This window comes from Schistocerca piceifrons, chromosome 7, assembly GCF_021461385.2.
Source record: "Schistocerca piceifrons isolate TAMUIC-IGC-003096 chromosome 7, iqSchPice1.1, whole genome shotgun sequence".
NCBI lineage: Eukaryota > Metazoa > Arthropoda > Insecta > Orthoptera > Acrididae > Schistocerca > Schistocerca piceifrons.
In genome coordinates, this window is record NC_060144.1 from 351,618,266 (window position 1) to 351,634,833 (window position 16,568).

The following is a 16,568-nucleotide window of genomic DNA, read 5'->3' on the forward strand; positions in this document are numbered from 1 at the left end:
ACACTGTAGCAAGCCTCCGGAGAGAGTGGGTCCCTGATACCAAAACACTTACGGTGGTTTTTTCTGAAAGAAATTGCCGCTGTTTGACTATTAATCGTTAATTTATTTTACAGAGTCAAGATGGCGGCTTTGTAGCCATTCTCAAGTGCATGTTGAAACGTTGAAATATGTCTTACCTGTCTGTTACAAGTCATCTTCGAAAATCATTTCAGCATGCACTTGAGAAATCCGAAATCGTGACTGTGTAAAATAAATGAACAGTTAACAGTCAAATGGCGGAAATTTCTTTCAAAAAATTCTATGTGACTATGGTTCCACTCGAAGTAAAAGGATCATTAACTCAAGAAGACATCCTTGAACAATCTCTGAACGTTTGTCAGTGGAGTACTGGTTCACCTTGTATCAGAATGTTAGTGTTACTGGAAGGAGGTGAGAGATTTTCAACGCCTCTGAGCGTACGCGCGCAATTTTTTTCTGTGCGAAATACACTCCTGGAAATTGAAATAAGAACACCGTGAATTCATTGTCCCAGGAAGGGGAAACTTTATTGACACATTCCTGGGGTCAGATACATCACATGATCACACTGACAGAACCACAGGCACATAGACACAGGTAACAGAGCATGCACAATGTCGGCACTAGTACAGTGTATATCCACCTTTCGCAGCAATGCAGGCTGCTATTCTACCATGGAGACGATCGTAAAGATGCTGGATGTAGTCCTATGGAACGGCTTGCCATGCCATTTCCACCTGGCGCCTCAGTTGGACCAGCGTTCGTGCTGGACGTGCAGACCACGTGAGACGACGCTTCATCCAGTCCCAAACATGCTCAATGGGGGACAGATCCGGAGATCTTGCTGGCCAGGGTAGTTGACTTACACCTTCTAGAGCACGTTGGGTGGCACGGGATACATGAGGACGTGCATTGTCCTGTTGGAACAGCAAGTTCTCTTGCCGGTCTAGGAATGGTAGAACGATGGGTTCGATGACGGTTTGGATGTACCGTGCACTATTCAGTGTCCCCTCGACGATCACCAGTGGTGTACGGCCAGTGTAGGAGATCGCTCCCCACACCATGATGCCGGGTGTTGGCCCTGTGTGCCTCGGTCGTAGGCAGTCCTGATTGTGGCGCTCACCTGCACGGCGCCAAACACGCATACGACCATCATTGGCACCAAGGCAGAAGCGACTCTCATCGCTGAAGACGACACGTCTCCATTCGTCCCTCCATTCACGCCTGTCGCGACACCACTGGAGGCGGGCTGCACGATGTTGGGGCGTGAGCGGAAGACGGCCTAACGGTGTGCGGGACCGTAGCCCAGCTTCATGGTGACGGTTGCGAATGGTCCTCGCCGATACCCCAGGAGCAACAGTGTCCCTAATTTGCTGGGAAGTGGCGGTGCGGTCCCCTACGGCACTGCGTAGGATCCTACGGTCTTGGCGTGCATCCGTGCGTCGCTGCGGTCCGGTCCCAGGTCGACGGGCACGTGCACCTTCCGCCGACCACTGGCGACAACATCGATGTACTGTGGAGACCTCACGCCCCACGTGTTGAGCAATTCGGCGGTACGTCCACCCGGCCTCCCGCATGCCCACTATACGCCCTCGCTCAAAGTCCGTCAACTGCACATACGGTTCACGTCCACGCTGTCGCGGCATGCTACCAGTGTTAAAGACTGCGATGGAGCTCCGTATGCCACGGCAAACTGGCTGACACTGACGGCGGCGGTGCACAAATGCTGCGCAGCTAGCGCCATTCGACGGCCAACACCGCGGTTCCTGGTGTGTCCGCTGTGCCGTGCGTGTGATCATTGCTTGTACAGCCCTCTCGCAGTGTCCGGAGCAAGTATGGTGGGTCTGACACACCGGTGTCAATGTGTTCTTTTTTCCATTTCCAGGAGTGTAGTAAGACTTGCATATATTTCTGCAATTTGGTTTTTTTCAATGTGTAATCTCATTTTGGTACATATTTACGTTGAAAAAAATTATTTATGCTGATACAGATGATTACCAAACTGTGCATTCGAAAGTGTGTGTGTGTCTGTGTGTGTGTCCGAGCACGCGCTTAATATCACGTGTGTATTTTTGTATGTGCTTTTCAGTATGCTTCAACATGATTTTTAACTAAGTAGCTCAAAGTGTTCACTGAAATAACAGCGTAACCTTTCATCTGTTGAATCACTGACTTCTTGGTCATTTGGCTACTCCTCTTATTTCCTGGGGAAATGAAACCATTTTAACGTACCATGTGTATTGTGACGAATGAGCTTAGTTGGGGTGTGAGCACGACAGTATGTATCAGTGATCAAGTGCTTTCTTGTGTTCCAGGCGATAAGGGAATATCCAAGTTGAAAAAGACCTCGAGCCTCTTCCCGCACCCACGTATTGGTCGATCCGAGTTCATCAATCATGAAGCAGGTGAGTGTCCACTATGACACATAACTTAATGTGCAAGGTCCGCATTTCTGGAACAGGAAGATTTCTCCTACCAGAATTTTTGGTGGTGCCTCTGAGACATTTTATTGTGGAAATGACAACATTATTTTAAAGAAACTTGAAGTTAACATAATTAGAAATTTGTGTCGTTAACTAACCACAACTGTGAGATATTTATAAGAAAGCAGTTTCATTTTCTACCACCTCTATTTATTATATTTATTCTTGACCGTTTTTGGTTATTTCAACCATCATCAACTGCAAGGAAATTTATATGTTGTTGATTTACAAATGCTTATTCCTCATAGAAGAGACTTTAGTATACCCAATGTAACAATGACGAAAAGTGGAATGCAACATAACTTGATTTTGACATTGTGTTGAAAACTTAAGTGAGTCGCCTTTTATTCGTCAGAAGTGCATGTGCGATTTACCTATGCTTTTCAAGATATTGTCAAAATTGGTTACGTCGCATTCCATGTCTATTCATTGTTGCATTGGCTATACAAAAGTGTTTTTTTATGAGAAACATGTATTTTTAAACCAATAGATGATGTATTTCTCTTGCTGTTGAAATAACCGAAATCGTTCAAGAATAAATAAAACACACACAGCAGATGGCAAACAGAAATGATTTTCTATAAATGAATGTTTATGGTTGATTTTAGGATCCGGCAGCAAACCTAAGGAGACTACTATAAAATGAATCACTTCAAATTTAAATAATATCAAGCAAAAGATCATGTTACTTAGCTTATGCAGCTCTCATGATAAATGTTTTTCTGAGTGGGGATAAATAACTACTGCCTTTCCACAGGGTAGAATTCTAAGATCACTCCTGTTCTTGTCTATATGAATGCTCTTCCATCTAAGACTGATAAAGCAAAAATAGTGCTCTTTCCTGTTGAAGCAAGCATCATGGTCATGACTAAGACAGCTGCAACAACAGTATCGGCAATAAATGAAATATTCAGAAGTATTAATGACTGATTCATGGTAAACGGCATGTCAATTTAGAAAGAGAAAAAAAACAGTTCATACAAGTAAGGCAAGGTACGTGATTATCAAAAACATTATAGCAAGAGGGGAAGTAAATAGATAAACTGATTACTCAGTGGGTTCCATTGGATGTACAGCAGGCGAATTTGGTCGCCAAGAACTCACTACAATGCTTCTCAAACCACCGTAGCACGGTTCTGGCTCCGAGACACGGACAGTTATACTGCTGAAAATCAGCTTAGGCACAACCTAGTGGATTGTTACCAGAAAGATCTCTGCAGTCGTATTTTTTGCACTGCTTTGAAACCTACTTGCAGATTAAAACTGTATGCCAAATGTCCACAGTTTCTTTCCTCCAGGAGGCCTAGTCCTGCGAAGTATGCAGAACTTCTATGAAGTTTGAAAGGAAGAACGTGCAAGGTTCAGCTACGGGGTCAGCACACAGGCGAGAAAGATTAATTCGAATCCCATAATTGATTGAGAGAATTACTAGTTCCTAAGTAGGAGACGAGAGAAAACTTCATTGAAAGTCTCATAAAAACGTTCTCTGAAAAGTGCCTAGAGCAGATAGGTCGACACGCTATCCATGACGGAAATATATTGGACTTATTGACAACAAAGAGACCAGAGCAGTTTGAGGGTGTTCACACAGAGTCGCGGATCAGTGATCGCGGTGGAGTTGTAGCAATAATGGGCACCACTTTATAAAGGGCTGGAAAAGCAAGCAGAAAAATTCACAGGTTCAGTAAAACAGATGTATATGAAGTTATCTAGTTTACCAGACAAGAAATAGAATTATTTGATTCAGGCAGTGAAGAAATCAAGAAATTGATGTAAGCTGATACGAAGAGTCAACGAGCCTCTAGAGAAATGGGTACCTAACTGACCGATTAGAGATGGTAGAGTCATCCCACAGTTTTATAGACAAGTTCAGGAAATTTCTTAAGAAACACCGCCCACTACACAATAGGCCTTGAGGAATTGTAACTGACACAGGTATATTCATAAAGAATATGCCATTGTGCAGCGGAGTTTGCGCTGATTTCTTGAAATGCCTCACAGATTAAAATTGTTCGCCAGGAAGCGACTGCAACTTTTAGCCTTGAGTTTAGCGAGCAATGTTCTTATCGAAAAATACGTTTAGGCACGAACCTCAGCTTCAGTTGTAGTCGAAATAGATTAGCAGTGGATCTTGTGTGGGGCTGGAAGCAGACTTGAAGTCTTAGGGGAATCAAAGGTGGTGTGGCTGGTCCTGGTCGTGAGTAGTTGCTGCAACTCAGTAGACACTCTGTTCGGCTGCGGTCGAGGGCGGGGGGCACTGTCGTGCTGCTTACGTCATCCAGGGAGTTAAAAACATTCCAGGGACTAATAGTGGTCCCCCACGTTTAAGTGATGCTGCGGCTGTTACGGAAATAAAAGAAAAGAAAACAGGATTGATAACTTGCCTTTCCTGGTGGGCCGCTTATTTGAACTCTACTGTCACTGATAAGGGGTAGTGGGTGAGTGTTAGGTAGAGGTAAGATACAAGGGATAATTTTAAGATATTAGCAGAAAATTTTTACTAACTTATTCTTCTACTAAATCCCACACACACACACATATATATATATAATTCTCAATTCGGTATTAAAAAAAGAAATATTCCTAAATTAATTAATAACAAGTACAAATAGCTAAATCAACTGCCTTTACCTCAAATAGCAATGAGATTATTAAACATGAAAAACAATAAAGTAACCAACCAGATGTATAAATAATCAGTATTTTTTCAAAACAATAAATTAAGTATACTTCCGGTTCACTGGCGTCGGCATAACCAGCCGACTGGAACCTTGGAATGATAATATCAAATGGACAAGATGATTACTGACGGACTACTATAACAGACAGAAAGCAAGAGAATTAAAAACAATATTTAGATAATTAAGACACCAATTTAAACATATATCAGATCCGGCCACCAAAATCACAGGAGATACACAAACAAACTTAGCTATATTTATTTATTTTTATTTATTTACTTATTCCATTTCATTGTTGCCTACAATTTTAATACAGGCTGCACCGATTCTTACACAAAGCATGCATTATACATTAATACTTAATTTTGTCTTACACAATATTACCTCCCATCACCATTACTACTGCTACTATTCATAGTATAAATAACTATTTCTACTATGAATAAAAGCTACACCTACTATCACATCTATGTCTACTACTGTTATAATCAGTTTTTGTCTTTCACATTCCACAATGTCACAAAGCACTCCATCGCTCCCTAGTCCATATACATGCGCTGCCGGTACCTTGGGCACATGAAAGACGTTGTGGTTGCAGCTGCTTCTTCCGTTATTTGTTGGCTCCCTAGTTGCAGGGAAGGATTTCTCTGTTGCAAGAGACCGTCGTTGTCGTCGGTAACGGGCGCTGTCACACACCAGCCCACGTGACCGTGGTTCTGGGTCCTTGGGTGCCGAGACAAGGCCCACGGTTGTGTTGCTCTCTGCAGTTGTTACGGTGGCCGCGCATAAAGTTTTTGTAGTTCTTGATCTCAGGTGCCTGGACTGCGTTGCTTCTCTATCTTTTGTTGATAAGATAAAGCGGTACACAAGCCTTTCTTGAATTCAGTTTCGCAATACAGTATCTCCAAGACATCGAGTTTTCCGTTACAATCGAGTTACTGCCTATCACTACCAGTAACAGAGGCGTACAGCGGACATCCCCAGTTTTGGTGTAACTTCTTCACCATAGACACACTCCGACGCTTGTCTTCTATCAATTCGACACCAGTAGACAACGTAGGGCCCACGACTCGTCAAGAAGTGTGTCAGGCGTTTTGAGGAATTCAGGTGATTCATTCCCAGTCTGTGTTTTATATTCGGCAGAAATCCGTAGGTGCGCCTCGCTGTTTAGATCTCCTCCCATTGGTTCTGCCATAGGCGGAGGATCAGATTTTGAATCTGCTGCTTGCTTTTGGTCCTTATTCTTATTTAATTCAGCACTTCATGATATTGTTCTTTCTTCAGCCAGCACATCGCCGCTTTTTTCCTTATCTAGAGATAGAGAGTACACATTCCAAGTATTACTTGCAGCGCCTCAACTGCACAGTGCCAAAAGCTTCCGTCAACCGAAGATGTATTCCACGGGGACCCTGTTAATCATCTGTGGCCTCAAGCACTCGCACGGTATCCCATGATCGCAATTAAGATGGCATTATGACACGTTCTTACTATCTCAATTGGCAGCTTATAACCGTAAATGGCTAGATTAATAATTTTATTCATCTTGATGATTGTTCTCTTGCTCATTTCTTCGACATGTGCACCATAGTTTTGTCGTTCGTCCAAGAAGACGCCTAAGTATCTGGCGAGGAACTTCCTCTTTATGGGCCTGTAGCTTAATTTCATGACAAGGTCTTTCAAAAGATTCCCTTTTACCAACAACAGACGCTTTGACTGTGTGACACCACATATGTATTTGTTGAAGGTCTGTGTTACATTCGTCTTCCAGCTTGCTTCATCAGGTGATCGGCATATACTACCACTCCTAAGACCTCTTCATTATCCTGCAGCTTTCAATAATACCGGATCGAGCACTAGATTCCAGAAAAGATGGCCGTTTAAGGATTTCTGTGAGCAACCTTTTGAAATTTCTTTTATTAGGGCCTCTCCTGAGCACTACAGTTTTGCTTCTCTGTTTTCACAATAGTCCTTAAAGCAGTTTTTTAACGTTCGTGTGTAGTCCACGTTCCTTAGGCGGTCAAAATCTGATGGCCACCATAAGTGATCTAACGCCCCAGGAATGTCCGTCGTTATGTCTACAGCGTATTTATGTGAACCGTTTTGCACAATTCTTATCGTCTCATTTACAGCGTCTGCTGTTGACGTCCAGCTTCTGAAATCATACTATTGCGAATTCGTTCCCTGAAGAAATCTTTCCTCCTGTAGTCTAACGCACAGCAGCTTCTCGAGAACCATCACTAAGATATAGAGAAGGCAACTCGGTCTGTAGGACTTTGGAGGTACGGGATCCTTGTCTTCACACTTTTCCAAGATTATCACATTTTATTTCTTCCATGTATCTGATATTCTTCCCTGCAATAAACACCCGTAGTAGAGTTGGCATAAATATAAGGTTATGAGAAAATTAAGGGCTTGTGGAACTTCAGCAAGGATGCCGTCAGGGCCAGGTTATTTGTTACTTTTCACTTTCAGTATTTTTTTATGACTTCCTCTTCCGAAAATGGATAAACTGTCCCATCTCCACAGTATGCTTCCTCAGTTTTGTTCCGCATTTCTCTGCGTTCATCAAATTCGTCCTCTGCAGTATAGCCTGGAAAGAGAGTGTTCATTAGTAACTGTGCGAAATGCCGCCAGTTTTCTAACTTGCTGCCGTCTGCTCGTTTCAAAGTTGATAACATTGTTAGAGATTTTATCTTTCAACAGACGATGTTTTACGGTGTACCCCATGGATCAAGATGTAGGTTCTGTGCCACGAATCGGTTCCAGTTCTCTGTTTTTGCTTGCGTGCCGGAGGCTTTCTTTAAATTTCTGCTTAAGGTATCTGTATCTGCCCAGAGTGCGAGCTCTCTCTCCCACAGTGTGGCCCTTCTGGTAGAGTCTTCTTGCCCTTCTGCCTCCTGAATGTTTGGAGACCCTCAGTCCATGTACTTGTCGACTCTATCCCGTTTGTCTTACGACTGATATTGCACCTTTCATAGTGTCTCGGACTGCAATGACGAGTTGTTGGGCTTTTGTATCTGCGTTGTCGTCTACTTCCACCGAGTCCTGACAGTGGAAAATGCTCCTCAGATGGTTCCAGTCGGCTTTCCTCTTGTTGTAACGTGTTTCTAACGTATTTAATGCGTCATCATTATTGAGTCCGTTTTTGCAGGAATCAACTGTGAAAATTATAACATTGTGCTCATTCGTGGTGAGGCCTTTTTCAGCTTTCCAGGTGCTGATCTTCCTAACAACATGTCGCTAGTTAACGTGTTGTCTATATTGGACTTTACACTAGCCCTCCCTTCGTATGTGGGTGGATTTCCATTTCTGTTCGTTTCTTCCAAATTGTATTGTCCTATTTTTACAGCTGAGATTTTTTTGTTGAGTAATACAATGGCAGTCATCGGCTTTTGACCGTGTGTGATGACCTGAGCTGCGAGCTGCGACCAAGAATCGAGGGATTTTTCTACTTGTCCTGTATGGTTCCAGTGAGCACAGAATATCGAATTTCATTTCCTCAGCTACGTTGCGAATCTCATGCATGACGTCCTGACTTCTTATTCAGTTCAGCTGCGCTATTTCTAGACAACTTGCGTCCATCTGTGGATGATATACACAGATTAACCCTGACATCACGACCACCTACCTAAAAGCTGGTATGTCCACCTTTGGCACGGATAACAGCGACTACGATTCGTGGTATGGAAGCCATGAGGCTTTGGTAGGTCGCTGAAGGAAGTTGGCACCACGTCTGCACACACAAGTTACTACTCATTTCCCTCAAACTCAGGGAATGGGGGCAATGAGCTGTGACGCTACGTTCAATTACATCCCAAATGTGTTCGATCGGGTTCAGATTTGCCATTTTGAGTCAGCACATCAAGTGGAACTCGCCACTGTGTTCTTCGAACTACTCCATCACACTCCTGGCCTTGTGACATTGTGCGTTATCTTGTCGAAAAATGTCACTGCCATCGGGAAACATGATGGTCATGAAGGGGTGTGCCTGGTCTACAACCAATGTACTATACTCCTTGCCTTGCAAGAGCTTAGTTGGAAACATGGATGCCCACATGAATGTCACCTAGAGCATAACGGAGCCGCCGCCAGCTTGTCTCCGTCTCTCAATACTGTAAAGGAACCGTTCTCCTGCAAGACGACGGATTCGCGTCGTCCCATGGGCCTGACGAAGAAGGTAACTGTTCCCATGGAAGGTGACGGATTCGCGCGCACGGTGGAGAAGGTATCAGGATTCGTCAGACTAAGCAGCCCTCTGCCGCTATGCCAGCGTCCAGCGCCGATGGTGCGTGCCCATATCAGTCGTAGTTGCCGACGTCGTGGTGTTTAAATGGGCACAAACGTGGTTCATCGGCTGCGGAGGCCCATCGTTCGGAGTGTTTGGTGCATTGTGTATTCAGACACAATTATACTCTGACTTTAGGTCAGTTAATTCCGCCACAGTTTACCGCCTGTCCTGTCTTACTACTCTCCCCAGCCTATGATGACCGACATCTGTAATGAGGGGTGGCCGTTCAACTCCACTACGTTTGGACGTGGTTTCACCTTGGCTTCTTGAATACACCCATCACAGCACTCCTCGACCACTCGACATACGTTGAAAAGTCCTGCAGCCTGCGGGCTGTCACAATCTACCCTCGGTCAAACCCAGACACATCACGCGCCTTCCCCATTCTGCACACGGGCAGCACGCTCACTGGTACTACACACACCGAGAGACTTACTTTCACTTGTAAATAAGAGTTGCATATCACACGGTGCTGCTCACGAAATTTCATTTATTAGCCACGGCCGTAGTCGGTTCTGTGAATTTTTCGGTCAAGCAGTAACACATACGTTGCACATTCCTTTCCAACTCCATAACAAGCCATGCGGCTGTATGAGCTAGGAATGCTCCCACGTTTTCCTTTTCTCTTTGGACAGTCGTTCTTTAGGTGCCCTGCTACGCCACAGTGGGCCCAGACCTGGTCCCTTGTACATTATTTAGTTGAGTGCCCTCGGTCACAATGTTTAAGACATTTGGACACTGCGTGACATTTCTAGACATTCAATGCCCTGAAGGTAAAAGAGACGTTGGCTCTGGCAAGCACTATGCTCCAGATTCTGGGCGAAACCTCTAACACATGATGTACTGATTTCTTGGCTTTTTGACCCTAATCCCACTACTGAATTCACTTTTTATGAGATATTTTGCAAGATTCAGTTCATAAATCTCACCTAAAAGGCCTTCATTATCGATGTCTGTTGGAGCCTTATGTGCGATGACTAAAGATTTGTGCTTTTCCGGAGTCACGCACCTCATCTCTTATCTGTTTAACCCATTGTAACTTCTTGCCGTCCTCTTCGTCTTCTGCAACAATGACGCAACTGTTAGCTGTCCTGACCGATTTGATTTTGCCCTTCCTGGGATATATAACATTCGTTAATGTCATTTTTAACGTCACTGGCGTCTTTATAGTCCACAGATCAAATGAATACAGTGTTTTTTTGTTGCGCGTATGTTCGATTTAACAACAATCTCTGACATCTGATTTTGTCATGCGACTACTGGCACAAATGAGTGTTTGGCTAAAACTTTGAATCATTTAAAATTACAGCAGCTTGTAAAAGAAAAGTCTTACAGTTAAATGCTGTAAAGTATATTTTGCTTTGACACGCCCGAAATCAACATATCTTCCAAAAACAACAAACAATAGTTATACTAAAATAGCACTCTACAGTTGAGAAAATAATGGAGGGAAACAATACTCAGAGTTGTCTTGCGGCTCAGAGGAACATCATACTTGTTACCACTCAGAATAAATGGCACTAGTGAATATAAACACAAAATGTCCGACATGGCTAACAGCAACAATTTCAATCCCAATCTGCGGTGAGATTCTAAAGGAGGATGTTTAGCATGAAGTTCTCACCAAAATAATTTTCCTCTGTGACCGTCGTAGGATAACGATTTCATAGCCATCGCCGTCGTGTGCCAATGTTGATGCACTTGGACCTACTTCCTTGCTTAGGCGCTTCTCGTAGTTACCAGCCAGTTCTGGACTGCGGGAACAGCAATAAAGGCCCAGAGTAGAAGATTGTCGGGCGTTCACCATAGGGTGTGGCATAACGAAGTAGCACATCTACCCCAAGAGCGGAGAATCTCTCCGCACTTCCTCCAGCAAACGGATGACCTAGCGAGCCCGACCGTTGTGCTTCACTTCGGCATATGGCTATTACCAAGGAAGGTAAACACGAACTCGGGAGTCTTGCAAGGATACAGTCACACACATACACATTATAGATCCCGGAGATCACGCGTACATGCACTAGTCAAGACCACGTCATGCAGTGGACGCTTTCACGGCCGATGTCTACTTCAAATTTGCGGACTGATACGGGGTGTTCAATAAGCAACGCAACTAATTTTTTTCGGGCAGTAGGTTGATATAATTCACGATTCCAATACATCATATTATTTCCCGCTCTTCTTGCTACAAAACCCTATTTTTCAACATAATCTCCGTTCAATTCGGCAGCCTCACGCCACCTTACTCGGAGGGCCTGCATGCCAGCATGGTTGCACTCTGCTGATCGACGTCACACGAATCTGCGCACCCGAGAGGAGATCACAAAAGCTTCATTGAACTGTTTTTCTGGTCCATTCTACAGCCCGGATCTCTCACCTTCCGACTTCCGTCTGCTTGTCTCAACGAATAATGCACTTCGCAGGGAGCAGTACGTAGATGATGGGAAGATTATTTATGCAGTAACGCCTAGCGTCGTCATGGAGAAGAAGTTCATTTGCTTTTTGATGGCGACGAATACGTTGGAGTCATTTCGTGTGAGTGTATGTGACCGGCCGGCACGCGGGAGATCGGACAGGTTTGCGCAACCTTTTGAGATGACGACACACGCCCCGCCCAACCATTCACCATGCTTTGTGCCAGGTCTACGTAGACTTTCTGCAAGCGCCTATAAAGATCTTCGTTACTCTAGTTTTCCGTTAAAAGAAACTCAATGATAACTCTCTATTTGCAACGCACCGCCGTTACAGACGCCATTTTGAAGGCTACGTATAGCGCCAACACCCATCACATCTAATGAAACTATAGAGGCTGAAGAATGAATATTCCACGATGTCTCAAAACAGTCTGCTTTTTATATCTTCCTCACTCGGTCCATCATGTGATATTTTGCTGCTTAGGTAGCAGAATTCCTTAACTTCATTATACTTCATGATCACCAGTTTTGATGATAAGTTTTCGATGTTCCCTTTCCTGCTCCTTCTCATTACTTTCGCCTTTCTTTGATTTATTCTCAGTCCATATTCTATACTCAGTAGTCTGTTCATTCCATTCGACACATCCTGTAATTCTTCTCCACTTTCACTGAGGATGCCAATGTCATCAGCGAATCTTAATATCCATATTCTTTCACCTTGAATTTTAATTCCACTCTGAAGCCTTTATTTTATTTCTGTCATTGCTCCTTTGTTGTACAGACTGAATAGTAGGGGCGAAAGACTAAATCCCTGTCTTACAGCGTTTTTGATCCGTTCACTTCGTTCTTGATCTTCCATTTTTATTGATTTCTGCTGATTCTTGTACATTTTGTGCATTACCGGTCTTTCCCTACAACTTTTCCCTATTTTTCTCAGAATTTCGAACATCCTGCAACATTTTACATTGCGAACGCTTTTAGCAGGTCTTTTTTTTTTTCTCATCAGTCTACTGACTAGTTTGATGCGGCCCGCCACGAATTCCTTTCCTGTGCTAACCTCTTCATCTCAGAGTAACACTTGCAACCTACGTCCTCAATTATTTGCTTGACGTATTCCAATCTCTGTCTTCCTCTACAGTTTTTGCCCTCTACAGCTCCCTCTAGTACCATGGAAGTCATTCCCTCATGTCTTAGCAGATGTCCTATCATCCTGTCCCTTCTCCTTATCAGTGTTTTCCACATATTCCTTTCCTCTCCGATTCTGCGTAGAACCTCCTCATTCCTTACCTTATTAGTCCACCTAATTTTCAACATTCGTCTATAGCACCACATCTCAAATGCTACGATTCTCTTCTGTTCCGGTTTTCCCACAGTCCATGTTTCACTACCATACAATGCTGTACTCCAGACGTACACCCTCAGAAATTTCTTCCTCAAATTAAGGCCGGTATTTGATATTAGTAGACTTCTCTTGGCCAGAAATGCCTTTTTTGCCATAGCGAGTCTGCTTTTGATGTCCTCCTTGCTCCGTCCGTCATTGGTTATTTTACTGCCTAGGTAGCAGAATTCCTTAACTTCATTGACTTCGTGACCATCAATCCTGATGTTAAGTTTCTCGCTGTCCTCATTTCTACTACTTCTCATTACCTTCGTCTTTCTCCGATTTACTCTCAAACCATACTGTGTACCAATTAGAATGTTCATTCCGTTCAGCAGATCATTTAATTCTTCTTCACTTCCACTCAGGATAGTAATGTCATCAGCGAATCGTATCATTGATATCCTTTCACCTTGAATTTTAATTCCACTCCTGACCCTTTCATTTATTTCCGTCATTGCTTCCTCGATGTACAGATTGAAGAGTAGGGGCGAAAGGCTACAGCCTTGTCTTACACCCTTCTTAAAACGAGCACTTCGTTCTTGATCGTCCACTCTTATTTTTCTCTCTTGGTTGTTGTACATATCGTATATGACCCGTCTCTCCCTATAGCTTACCCCTACTTTTTTCAGAATCTCGAACAGCTTGCACCATTTTATATTGTCGAACGCTTTTTCCAGGTCGACAAATCCTATGAAAGTGTCTTGATTTTTCTTTAGCCTTGCTTCCATTATTAGCCGTAACGGCAGAATTGTCTCTCTCGTCCCTTTACTTTTCCTAAAGCCAAACTGATCGTCACCTAGCGCATTCTCATTTTCTTTTCCATTCTTCTGTATATTATTCTTTTAAGCAGCTTCGATGCATGAGCTGTTAAGCTGATTGTGCGATAATTCTCGCACTTGTCAGCTCTTGCCGTCTTCGGAATTGTGTGGATGATGCTTTTCCGAAAGTCAGACGGAAAGCAGGTCATCAAATCCTATGAACGTGCCTTAATTTTTCCTCGGTCTCGATTCCACTATCAACCGGAACATCAGAACTGTGATGCGTTTCACCGGCCAGGGTGGCCGTGCGGTTCTAGGCGCTACAGTCTGGAACCGCGTGATCGCTACGGTCGCAGGTTCGAATCCTGCCTCGGGCATGGGTGTGTGTGATGTCCTTAGGTTAGTTAGGTTTAAGTAGTTCTAAGTTCTAGGGGACTGATGACCTCAGAAGTTAAGTCCCATAGTGCTCAGAGCCATTTTTTTGTGATGCGTTTACCTTTGCTTAAGCCAAACTGATCGTCATCTACCACATCCTCAATTTCATTTCCATTCTACTGTGTATTATTCTTGTCAGCAACTTGGATGCATCAGCTCTTAAGCTGATTGTGCGATAATTCTCACACTTGTCGACTCTTGCAGTCTTAGGAATTGTACGGATGATGTTTTCCGGCAGTCTGACGGTATAACGCCAGATTCATACATTCAACATACCAACGTGAATAATCGTATTGTTGCCACTTCCCCCAATGATTTTAGAAATGTTATCTATCACTTCTGACTTATTAGATCTTAAGTCTTCCAAAGCTCTTTTACATTCTGATTCTAATACTGGATCCCCCCATTTCTTCCTATCGACTCCTGTTTCTAGTTCTATCACGTCTTCAGATAAGTCATCCCCTTCATAGAGGCCCTCAATGTATTCTCTCCCCTACATTTAACACTCTTAGCGTGCACAATAATGTTCACGAAGTCTATAATCGTCATTGTGACTTCCACTACTGTCGTAGATCCCTTGGATGTCATGATGAATGTCTCCCTTAGCACAATACGGCCCTTCACTGGTCTGCTTCCGTTGGCCTGGAAGACAGCATGTCCGGACACGGCCATTGACCTGCAGAGAAAGTTGACATTAGCGACTCTTTGTTTCTACTCAAGATCGTTAACTTGCAGCTTGAGAACCAATGCCGAGGAAACAGCTGGATGAAACGGGATCGACTGAAGGAAGATGCAAGTTGGGTGCTGATGCAGGGTTGTGGGTTCCAGAAGGAAATATCACGTGATTACGGAGATAGGAGTGAGAGAATATGACACGAGGAATATTGTGGTGAGAAATGGATGCAGAAAGATCGAAGATGCTCCGTAAATTAATGTTCGTGTCGTCTTAAATTAGAATTTGTAGGCGAGAAGATGTGAAATATCTGTGGATCTGAAAGTATGTGGCGATAATTAGTGGGCAGCAATAACAAGCGACCATCCAGAGGTGTGGATGTTTTGGAGGACAATTGTGACAAAATAGACTATATCTTCTGTGGTAAAAACAGAACGTAAGAAGTGGTTTGGATGAGTTTGTGTGTCGATAGAACAGATGGAAAGATTCAATGGGCATTTGGTGAGAGGAAGTTTTGTACTACATTTGTAGAGGTGGCTTTCACTGGACAGATTTGAAGTGTGGCATAAGAACAACAGTTATTCAAGATGTAATTAGCTTTGTAATAGGAACGAATTGGTGAATTTGTACAATTCATGGTGCAACTTTGATTGTGTGTTTGGCAACTAAGCCAAGAGTGTGGTCGGGCGTGGGATATGAGGGAATGAATATTACGTGTATGGTGGTAAATGAATGTGTCTTTCGTAAGTGAGTAATCGATAGTTGGAGGGTATTCTGAGGATATGCGGACAAGAAACGTGCGACTGGAATCGTTTCGTACGTGGAAGGCTGTATGGATCTGCTGAGATTGAGTTCATCTATTCTACTGTGGTCTCAGCAGCAACATTCTTGTTCTTAACAATGAGAGTCAACAGGCGCCGAATACGTTGTAGTTTGGGACGATGAGGACTGTGTGGGATCAAGGATGCTGGAGAGCAAAAATTTCATCAGAGAGTTTACATAGCACGACGGAGGTATGAGTTGTGACTTGTGCATGTTAGGGAGTACATTTTATTTCGAAAAGCAGTTTGGTTGAAACATTTCAGGTAATACTGGGTGACGACAAAGGAATGAGGTGTGAAATAATTAAGGTGATGAAACTGAGACTACTGTTCCACAGTGATGTTTATTGAACGGTTGGTGTTTCAGTGCTTTGTCGTTTATGTGGCCTTTGTGAGAACATTGTCAGAGACAGGATAATTCCCGTGCCCCTGCGTCTTACCAAGAGGCGTGCTTCCATTACCTTGTTAAAAGATAACGACACGGAGACCTCGAAGATAGGGCATATCCATCGGCATATCCATATAACACGGTTGCTATCCAACCTAACGGCTACGCGAGCCGGAAGTGACTGCGTTGTGTATCCAGTGGCACCCCATATCATCACACCAAGTGATG

General features: G+C 43.6%; 1 protein-coding gene across 1 annotated transcript in view; it reads left to right on the forward strand.

The window, feature by feature from the left end:
- Positions 1-16,568, forward strand: part of LOC124805699 — a 149,090-nt gene that overhangs the window by 41,756 nt on the left and 90,766 nt on the right. Inside the window, exon 2 of the mRNA XM_047266269.1 lies at positions 2,334-2,423. Within this exon, the coding sequence (XP_047122225.1) occupies positions 2,334-2,423 (90 nt within the window). The remainder of the gene's footprint in view (positions 1-2,333; positions 2,424-16,568) is intronic.